The sequence below is a fragment of the Panthera uncia genome, chromosome E1, assembly GCF_023721935.1.
Source record: "Panthera uncia isolate 11264 chromosome E1, Puncia_PCG_1.0, whole genome shotgun sequence".
NCBI lineage: Eukaryota > Metazoa > Chordata > Mammalia > Carnivora > Felidae > Panthera > Panthera uncia.
In genome coordinates, this window is record NC_064814.1 from 53237332 (window position 1) to 53248317 (window position 10986).

A 10986-nucleotide genomic window follows, 5' to 3' on the forward strand; every position below is an offset into this window, starting at 1 on the left:
TCTGCTTTTTTGTTTTGTTTTGTTTTGTTTTTCCTGCTGCAGGCTTGGACCCACGGGTCCAGAATCCTGGGCTACAGGTGACATGTGGGATCCTGGAAACTGCAACTCTGGCCCTTTCCTCTGCCTGAAGACTCCCTGGGGGACCAGGGTCAGCTCAGAACAACTCAGCCTCTGTTTCACTTCCCCCTCCCCAAGCCACTAATGAAATTCTGCCCGGGTGCGCCTGGCCTCCGCGGAGCTCGAAGCTGAAAGCTTTGCACACGGCCCCCCACCATCAACCCGTACACGTCTCAGCATCTCTGGAACCCTGGGTATCATCAGTCTGGAGCAGTCAGCCGTTAGAAAAGGCCTTTCCTGAACTTTCTCCTGACAAAGAGAATAACTGGGAGTGGTCTCTTAATACAACCACCGGAGCCCTGGGAACCAAAGGAAATACACAAGGAAAATGCAAGTAAACGCCCAGACCCTACCGCCTGGAGGCATCTGAGAAAGAGAAAAAGCTTGTGAGTTAGCCTTTCCAAGCCTTACCGTGCTCTGGGGGTCCAAGCAGTCATAGGGGGCCTCTGTAAAGACCCTGTACATCTCTTGAAATTCGTCGTACATTTGCTGGACCTGCCGACTCAGGGCACTCCCTCTGATGCCACTAAACTCAAGCTTTCCCAGCGTGTGGAAATCCAGGGTTGTCTTCAGAAGATCCTATAGGGCCAGTTCACAAAATAGTTAAAATACTAAGAGCAGCAGGAGATAACGCTCAGATGAGTATGGGAAGGGCTAGAAATCATGGGGAGCGTGGGTGGTTGCTTAGGAAAATAGGAAGGCTGATGAGTATCGTAGCCTTATTATTAGATTGGCTTGGTATAAATAACTTGGCTAAACTCACAAAGCAAAGAGGAAGCACAGGTAAATAGAATTCACACAGACAAGAAAAAAGCCACATGTATATTTCAGCCTCTTTCCAGGTTCTCTAATAGATAACAAACTATAACAACATTTTTTACGTGACTGGTGGGTTTACTTCTGGTTTGTTTTTTTTTTAATTTTTTTTTTAGTGTTTTGTTTATTTTTGAGACAGAGAGAGACAGAGCATGAGCAGGGGAGGGGCCGAGAGAGAGCGAGACACGGAATCCAAAGCAGGCTCCAGGCTCCGAGCTGTCAGCACAGAGCCCCGACGCGGGGCTCGAACTCACAAACTGTGAGATCATGACCTGAGCCAAAGTCGGACGCTTAACTGACTGAGCCACCCAGGCGCCCCTGATTTTTTTTTTTAAAATCCATGTCGGGGTGCCTGGGTGGCTCCGCCAGCTGAGAGTCTGGCTCTTGGTTTCAGCTCAGGGCATGATCTCGCGGTTCATGAGTTCAAGCCTCGCATCCGGCTCTGCTGACAGGGCAGAGCCGGCTTGGGATTCTCTCTCTCCCTCTGCTCCTGCCCACCTCTCTCTCTCTCTCTCTCTCGCTCTCTCTCAATAAATAAATAAACTTCAAAAAAATAAAAATCCATTTCAAGGGAAACACGTTATCTGGCTCCAGAAGCACAGCTATCTTAAGGGATATTGACAGAAAACAGATCCTTCAAAAGGTCTCAAGGACAAGCCAAGAGGGAGACACCGATATTCTCAGCAACCACTCCTGCGAGAGAAGGAATCTGCCATGTGGTTGGCTGGGCAACAGTGAGCAAGTTACTGGGCGTCTCTGTTGGGTTTCTTCATCTGCAACAGGATAATAATGGCGGGAGTGAAAGCAGTCCGGGTTGGCTTAGGGTTTGGGCCAGTGCTTGGCACACGGCAAGTACACAGTACGGGCGTCTTGCTGTCACTGTTGTCGTTGATACGGCAGTGCCCCAGCTGTGCTCAGAATTAAGTGACAGGTGGACAGCGCACAGCCTCGGGGAGGAGCCCCTCCCAAGTCCACAGAAGCCGCTTCATCGGACGGGAGCCTTCAGAAGACACTACTGTGACAGATTGTGTTTTTCCCTCGCACACGCTCATCTGAAGTCACAGAACCTACAAACCCAGCCTTTCTTCCAATCTAGGCGCAGACCTCTTCCAACAGGAAAGAGGAGGGTAACTCTGACCTTTGGGTGCTTCTGGCAAACGCTGGGAGGGGGTCCTCCACCCTAAGGGAGATTGGAGGGCAGGTAGAGGGAACACCGTGTCACAACACAGAAAACCCAGTGGGTCCTGAGTCCACTGCGGGAAATCCCCGCTGCCAACGGCCACTGCAACGGGTTGAGCCATTAGGCTGGCGAGAGGCTGCTCGACTCCCTTCCCTTCCTGGGACGCCATGTCCAACGGCAGTGACAGAGCCACCGGGAAGTGGTGAGACGGGACTGGTTTGCCCCACGTTGCCAGGAGGGCACCTGGCAGCCTGGGGCAGCCCATCTAACCCCCCCTCCACCCCCGTTTTGCTTGCTATGCTCAGGCATGGCTGTTGGCAAGCAGCTCAAGTCCGGGAGGAGAGAAGAGGAAAGAACCAGCTGAGGAAAGGAAGACGTCACCCAGACCAGGGGGTCTTGCCTCTGCTGGTGGGAAATGGGGCAGTCTTTACTTAAAAACACGTTTCAATTTTATATATCCGCAGGAGAACAGAAAAGAATCTGATTTAAATGAAATCGACTTAGATCGCAATTCATGTCCATTCAACAAGTTGTGCTTAGCTGTGATCAGTCAAGTGGGGGAAAACGTACGTGTGCTGTGGAATGTCACCTGGGTACCCATCTTTCGTAATCCCGTGGAAGTCAGTTTCAAGTTTTGGGAAGATGCTCTGGATCCATGTTAAAAGACAGACGGATCTGGGTATGTTTGGTTACATCGGAAAACCAGATGGTCATTTAGTTGTACTGTTTTGTTCTCAAGAATACTTGAAGCATGGTCTTGGGTCCCAGAGGTACCACTGTACCTTCAGCCCCTGGAAGGATCCTAGACGCTGAAGGAATTCAAGGAAGAAATGTGCCTTTAAACGTTCATGCCTTTAAATGTGCGTTTAAAAGGGCCTTGGTCAAATACGAGGCAGAACCTAGCCTGGTCCTACTGTGAGGGCAGAAATAAGGCAGATGAGTGAACAGGGCAAAAGTAGTAGTTTTGGTCTCAACTCGTGGGCTGAACGTATAAAATGACTTGCACTTGGCCATTTTGGCAATTCCACATGGTTCCACTTCATAAAACAGAACCGTCTAATACCCAGAAATGCCCGACTATAGAATGGAATGCCAAGAGAGATAGTGAGCTCCCCATCACGGCATGGATTTTAGTAGAGGTTTGAGATCAGGGGCACTGTAGAGACGATTCCTGAATCGGGTGGAAAATCGTCTCCCAACTGTGGAAACTGATTCATCCTAACGATGGTTTCCACGTCGTTGATTCTCAAAATATTTGAATGCAAGTCCTTTTCGTTATTGAGAAGTCCTCATGAAACAGATAAAAGGCAGTTAAAACCAAAATGAGGCTTAAATAATATTTTCAGCATATCCATTTTTATTCATCCCACCAGTACACACAGGAAATTCACTCTGCTCTGTACTGGCTGAAAACGTCGACCTCAGGAGCACAGGCATCATGGAAAGAGCTGAGGATCCAGGACCCCAAGTCCCTGGGTCCACACAACCCTGGGCTGCCACTCCCTACCCACGCGGCTTAAAGCAAGACCCTAATTAAACCTCACTCTCCTAACCTGCAAAAGGGTTGGCTAACACCTGATTTGCTGTGGGGTTACCGAGTGTTCCACGGGAAGTGCTTTGGAGTGACTTCCATCCACAGAAGCCGCTGTTGTTAATTACCATCTCGCTAATGTCATTAGATCGGGTTGGTGGGTAAGAGATGTCTAACGGCGGATGGACCGCTGCTCCCTCCCAGCCGGATCCCAAAAAGACCATGGGGTCCCCGGCAACCGACTGGCAGATTGGGTCCTATTCTTTGGAGCAACGGGGCAACCTCTAATGGGGTGCCGGGGGAGAGCTCTGTTTGTGCCCTGGCCCCGCGAGGCATGGTGACAAAGTCGGGGATCGTGGCTATCCCCACGCACACAAGCCTGTCCTCCACCAAGAGGGGACACCACCCATCTGCAAGGAAATGTCTTCAGAATTCATTAAGAGAGAGCACAAAGCAGGCGTTCGGAGAAGGTCGTGGGGAAAAAGACTGTTTTCTTTACCTTTCGAACGGTGGCCGACGTTACGCGGCTAATGGTCTCCTGCGTGGCCACATGCCCAGGCCAGGCTGAGAGGGAAGCCACCCCAATTAGGCCCCAGTGAAGGAGGCAGCAGCCCGGCCACCGATGGGGGAAGGAGGGAAGAGAATGCAGTGCATATTAGGTCAGCTGATTACCTCTCTCCCCGCTAATCACCTCGCAGAAAGCCTCAGCAGGAAATCATTTTGTCTCCAAGTGAATCCCAGCTTTGCAGCAATTTTATAATGAAAGAAATGAGGGTTCTCTCCAAGCTGCTCAGGGCATTGTTTGTAGGGAAGAGGCTGCAGGCAGAAACAGAACGGAAGGTGGCGGGGGATGGGGGGGGGGGGGGGGGGGGGGGGGGGTGGTCTGCAGCATCTACTGACTAGGGCACAAAAATGAGCTCAGTGTGGGGTGTGTGTGTGTGTGTGTGTGTGTGTGTGTGTGTGCGCACGTGGCGTGGGTGTGTGCAGCGTGCATTCACGTGGTGGGGGACACGCGCGTGCGCACTGGTAAGGCAAGCAGGAAGGCAGGGTGAGGGGATCAGGAGGCAGCCGAACCCCTCTTCTTCCCTTTGACTTTTGACTGTTGGAGTTGCAAAGATCTTATGTACTTTTGGGAGTTCCTTAGCGAGTCATAAAGTCAAATAAATAAGGCCCCCTGGTGGACGGGGGGGGAGGGATATAATTTTACCCAAATGACTTATTTTGGAAAAAAAAAAAAAGGCCTAGGAACCAGGTGGTAGAAATAGGGTCTAAAAAGGCAGAGTCGGGTGTCTGAGGGCAGAAGGAAAACACAAAACCCTGGGGAATAGGGGGGCAGGACAGAGGGACAGGACCTTGAGATCTCCCCCCAGGAGATTCACAACTTTGGTGGAAAGACAAGACGCCCCTGGCTACAAATTGCAGCCAAACCTCCCGGAGCCGTGTGAACCCTGGGCAAGCGAATTTGTGCATTGCCCTCAACGCACCTAGGCTCCTGCTGAATGTAGGCTGCGGGCCAGAGCAGGATTCAGACTCTAGAAACAGGTTTGTTCTTCATTTTCCTCTTCTTCCTTTCGTTCCCCCAGGCTCGGCTCTATCCGAGATGAGCTGTATCCTGGCTGTGATGGGGAGGCGGGGGAGGGCGCGGTGCCCTACGAACCCAATCACTCTGCCTGCTGAGCGGTGCTCGGCACATGGCACACACAGGCTCCTGCCCGGCAGCCCCCTCCTCGCCCTGCCCCCATTTTTTGCTCCAGCAGGAGCCCAGAGGGAAGAGTCCATCTGCACAAGGAGACTTTCTTGTGCAAAAGGCGAGGGAGGGAAAGCCATACAAATCAGAGGGGAAAAGAAATCCAAGGGAACGACGGAGATGAAAAACAGGCCCTTTTACAACATAACCCTGGACGTGAGCGTGCCGGAGAGTAAAGGTATTGGTGTCATTTTTTTAACTTGGCTGCGTGCGTTTATTAATGGCAGACACCCACATCTCGGCAGCTGCATTATTAGAACGGCAAGATGAATAAGGCGAGGTTCATGCTAATTCTTGCTGGAGACAAGCAGATTAATCCCATTTCAAACAGGCATTGATCACAGAGATACACGGAATGTTAACTAAAGGGCCACATGAAATATGCTCCCGGAAGATCAATAACTCCGTGTCCTCTGTGCTGAGACGGGTAGGGGGGCGACAGGGGAGCCGGAGGGCACAGGGATGAGTGAGAGCCAACATTTGGGAGATGAAACCGGGAGGAGGGGAGCAAACACTGGCCTGGGGGAAGGGGGGGCAGCCACAGGATTGGGAAGATCACGGAAATGTAGGGCGAACAATGAGGTGAGGAAAACAGAAAAGGGAGGGAGAAAGAGAGAGAGAAAGAGCAAGAAAGAGAAAAGGAAGGATGGGAAAGAGAAAGAAAGAAGACAGAGGAAAGAAGGAAAAGAGAAAGGGAAAGAATGGGGAAGGAAGAAGGGAAAGAGAAAGAAAAGAAGAAGAAAGGAGGGAAGGATGGGAAAGAGAGAAGAAAGGAAGAAAGGGAAAGAGAAAGAAAGAAAAAAGAAGGAAGGGAATGAGAAAGAGAAGAAGGAAGGGAAAGAGAGAAAGAAAGATGACAAAAGAGGAGGGGAAGGGGACAGGTAGAAAGGGGAGGAAGAGGCAAGGCAGCAGAGAAAAGAAATGCTGGGGTCTGAGGTAAGGGCTGAGAAGTAAACCATGTCGAAGGACAGGAAACTCGAGAGAGGGAGCCACAGAAAGGCCGAGAACGGTGACATTCAAGCCATCCCCTAATTAAATTGGGGCAACTGCTTTTTATGCCTCCGTGCCCTTGATTCGGAGGGAAAGAGCAGCTGTGAGCACTCTCGTGAGGGTAATGACTCCGGGGAGATGGGTGGCCATCAGTGCTTGTATTTACTGAATACACCCCGCAGATTAGCCGCCCTCATGTTAGAATAGCTGTCTATATGCAAAGTCACATCATGAGCATGTGTGCACAGGGCCGAGGCCCCGCCCCGCAGTCGCTCTGACTGCAGAGGCAGGTTGGTGACTGTCTGTCACCTGGGATCAAGCAGGGAAGGGGTTAGAGACTAGAGGGAGAGCTCCAGAGGCTTCGGGAGGAGGAGGCATTTAGGATAAAGCTAATGTCGATTATTTGCAGTCTCCGCGATCGGGTGAAGCATTTAGGGTGCGCCTTTCGCGAGATCTGGCTTCTGGTTTTCTCACGTATACGTTTTCTCTGTCTCTGTGGCCTTCCCCTTCTTTCCCTGGAGAATTCCCACTCCAGTTTCAAAATGTATTTCCTCGTGTGCTGCCCGCTTTCTCAGAGCCCCCTCTGGGTTAGGGAGCCCTTCTTTCCTGCTCCCAGGAACACCCCGATTTCGCTTCTATCATGGCATTTAATACACCTCAACGACATTCCCAGATTCTGTTGTCTTTCTGTCCTTGGATCTCATCCATCAGTCTGTCTACCTTCTCCTGAGCTATGGCTACTGGTCCACAGGCTTCTTGTAGACAAAGCCATCTTTCCGGTCACCATGGTATCCCCAGTTCGCAGCGTGGTGCCTGGTGCATGGCGGGGCTGGGACAATGCTTCTTGAATTGGAATGCATGGATTCAATCCCATACTGTCTTGTCCTCATTATCCTACACACCGTAGGGTGCCACTACAAACCGTGCCATTATCCTACAAACTGTAGGGTGCACCTCTTCCCAACTGATCCCCCCCACCCCACCCCACCTCTGCATTCTCAGATCTGTGCGGATCATAGATGGAAACATGATTCTGACTCCCTCTCGGTCCCCTTGGTCATTGTCCTAATCCTGACCCTGAATTTCTCAAATAAGTCCGTATTTCATTTGATGACGTCCATTGCAAAGTTCAGTCAGCAAATATCGAGCCATCAAGTGTGAAAACACCTGCTAACCACATTAAATTCTGAGGAATGAAAACCATCAAAAGCAAAAGTCTCCTGTTTTCTCACCCTGGCCCTTAAACTAACATTCACATGAACTTTTAAATCATTGCTGGGGGAGGGGGGTGTGGGGGGAGGGAGGGGGTGAAGCCACAACTTTGAGCCAAAAGTCCTACGTCTTTTGCACAGGGATTCGCTAGTCTTATGATTCTGGGAGCCACCTTGAGGGTGGGAGCATGGAAAAGGAGAAGTTCAAAGGAGTGGATTTGTTGAGCATGGCTAACTGCATCTAGATCAGTTCAGTTGCATTTCGCCCGTGGAATTTCTAGCAAGAATTTATTTGAAACAAAGTTTGAAGATTATGGGTAATTTGAAAACCAACTCAATTGGTTGGCCTTTCCCCCAAACGAGTCTATGATCAGAGTTGCCTACACTGCGACCAGAACCACCATCACATGAAAATGTCAAACAAGATATTTATTGACTCTTATTATGGGTTCTTCCAACCAATGGAGGATTGGCCACCGTGCTGCTTTGGTCCTTTTCCTACTCTGATTTCGGATCCCTGGATGGCTCACCCCTGTATGGAGCTGGGAGCCTGATGTGAACAAGGACACTCACCTGCACCAGGAGCAGTCTCCCCAGGAAGCCATCCAGTCGCACAAAGACCAAGGAAGACTGGAAATCCCACTCCTTGACTTCCTGGTTCTCTTTGAAGTAAGTATGGAGATTCTCTCTTCTGTCCTGAAACATCTGCTTGAAGAAGTTCAAGGTGTCCATGACCACTTGCAGTTTTCTCTGACTTTCTTCCACCTCACTTCTCAGGAGGCCTTCTGGGTTGAGATAATTAGAAGCCTGGAACGCAAACAGATGGTTGTCACGGAGCCTGCACACAGTGCAGGACACCCTACGGTGTTTGTCCATGTCCCAACTCTGATCTCAATAACCGCCCGCCATACTTTCCAGAAGCATGCTGTAGGAAACCTCTGACCCCATCCTCCGTTCTACCAGTGGACTGGGGCCTGGGCTCAAGCCAAACCGTCCACGATTGGCTCAGGGACAGACGGGTGCGTAAAGGAGCCATGGCGAACTTCTGTTGGGCCAGCTTGGGCTGGGAAAGGTGCTCTTTCCTGGGGGATTCTCTCGTGACTAGTTGGCTTTCTATAGTAAAGTAATTCAAAAGCAAGAATTCTTTGAACCATAAGTATTCCCCTGTCTCCAAGAGCCTCGATCCTGTACAGCTGTGATGCTTAAGCTGTATGACAGCCGCCTTCGCCACCACAGGGCGTGTCAAAGGTACCCTCGTCCTGGTGATGTTATCTTAGCTTTCCTGTCGGCCAGGGCTGGAGCCAGCCTTATCTTGGGGCTTTGAAGTACACAAACCAGTAAGTCATGCTAGTTGTTCTGTTAAGGCTGGTTTGGATTGGGCTTTCTTATACTTTCAACCGGAAAAGTCTTACAAAAATGCTGTGATGGAAGGGTGCTGACCTGGGAGCCAAACAACTGACTTCTGGTCCTGGATTGGGGGAACTTTGGCGACTCAGTTGACCTCCTCGAGCCTTAGCTCACATCTTTAAATATTAATAAGAAATTAATAAGGCTCTCCCTGCCCATCTCACAGGGTCCATCCAAAAATGGCTGAGGTCTTGGATGTCACAGCACTGGTAGGCAGCAACGTTCTCTGTAGATGTTAGTTGTTACGAGTTACTCTTTATATATGTTCATTAGAGGTAAAAGAAGCCAATTTGGGAGACAGATCCCCGAAGCCTCATTAAGTCCCCTTGTTCTGTTGACACACAGACTCCTGAGGTTTATGCTGTGCTGGCTGGTGTTCCAAGAGGCCCCGAGGAGGAGTATGGACTATGTGGTCCAAGAAGCTGTTTCTCTGTAGCTCACAGGCCCTGAGTTCATAGCACGTGCAGGGCATGAGCATGTGGGATGTGGCCATCTGGCCGCCCTTTGAGACAGGTCCTCTGCTTTTTCCCATTGCACAGTGGGGAATGTGAGGCACAGAGCAGATACGTCACTTGCCCAGGCACACACGGCTAACCAGTGGTGACTCAGAATTAGGCACAAGGACGCCTGGCTCTCGGGGCAGCATTCTTAAGTGTTGGGCTTCCCTGTTGACCCTGGGCACTGATCACTAAGGAGGTCAAGACTCACCACACCCACCCTGTGCCTGACCCCGGGACTTGGGCAGAGGGGAAAGGAAGACCGGTCCTCCCAAGGATTCTAGCACTACTGAGAACACCTTTGGGAGTTACTGGCGGTGACAGTAACACAATTTAAGTGTGAGACTCCTCCGGACTTGAATGATTTCCCTGCCCTGAAGGAAACACACCCTCTCCTCTTCCCTGTGACCCGGTGCCAGCCAGCCCCTGGCGGCGGGGGGGGGGGGGGGAGGTTGTCAGGAGCCCCGACGGCTAACCTGCTGGATGAGGAGATTGCAGATTTCCTGGAGCAGCACCGTGAGCCGCCCTGGGGAGCGGTAGGACCCGCACGTGACCCAGATCAGACACACCACGTGGAGCAGAGGCCGCAGCCGTGGTTTCACCTCCGGAAACTCCAGGCTCTCGAGGATCTCCAGGTGGCGGGAGAGTGGCATCAGGTGTGTCCGGATGTCCTGCGCCTCTGTCAGAGCTGGAAGGGATTGGAGATGGTCACCTTCCCAGCTTGGGGCTCATGCCTACCGAGTGGAGCCCTGGTGCCTGGGACGGAAGCTTCCGGGGAGCGGTGGCTGCCATTTCTGCTTAAACTAGGAGGAGAGCAGAGGAAGCTGGTCCCCGAGAACTTTCTAGCTCTTTTTTTTTTAATTTTTATTTTTTAATTTATTTTGAGAGAGGGATAGAGCACAAGTGGGGGAGGGGCAGAGAGATGGCGGGGGTGGGGCGGGGAGACAGAGACAGAGAATCCCAAGCAGGCTCCGTGCTGTCAGCGCAGAGCCCGACACGGGGCTTGATCTCACGAACCATAAGATCATGACCTGAGCCGAAATCAAGAGTCGGATCCTTAACTGACTTGAGCCACCCAGGCGTCCCAAAACTTTCCAGCTCTTTTGAGGAAACACTGAGACCTGGAGAGCTCTGGACAGCTGAAATAATGGTCTGAGGAGTCTGTCTTACAAAAGTCCCGTATCTGGACACCTCCCTGGCTCTGCTGGCCCCAGTCCGGTGTCCTGTGTGGAGAAGATACTTTGCTGCTGGCCAGCACCATACAAAGTAGATGATCAGAAGGACAAGTTTTAGAGTCAGAAAGATCTGCCTCCAAATGCCGACCCAGACGCTTCCCTGATGTGTGACCTTGGGCACGGAGAGTCGCTCTAACCTCAGAAAGAGGCGGAACAGGAGCTAATTTAAAGAATTCTTGCGAAGGTCTGTAGGCAGCACAAGGGGAGTGTCCCAGGAAAGGTGACGTCCCTGATAAACATTTTGCTAATCAAGTA

The 10986-nt window shown here is 51.2% G+C and overlaps 1 protein-coding gene across 1 annotated transcript in view; it reads right to left on the reverse strand.

Annotated features, from left to right (window-relative positions):
- The window catches only part of LOC125927587 (dynein axonemal heavy chain 9-like), a 34476-nt gene extending 24291 nt beyond the window's left edge, over positions 1–10185 (reverse strand). Inside the window, exons 1-3 of the mRNA XM_049638090.1 lie at positions 9973–10185; positions 8166–8399; positions 529–696 (exon numbers count right to left, since the gene is read on the reverse strand). Of these exons, the coding sequence (XP_049494047.1) occupies positions 529–696; positions 8166–8399; positions 9973–10149 (579 nt within the window). The 5' untranslated portion in view covers positions 10150–10185. The remainder of the gene's footprint in view (positions 1–528; positions 697–8165; positions 8400–9972) is intronic.
- Between the last annotated feature and the right edge of the window lie 801 nt (positions 10186–10986).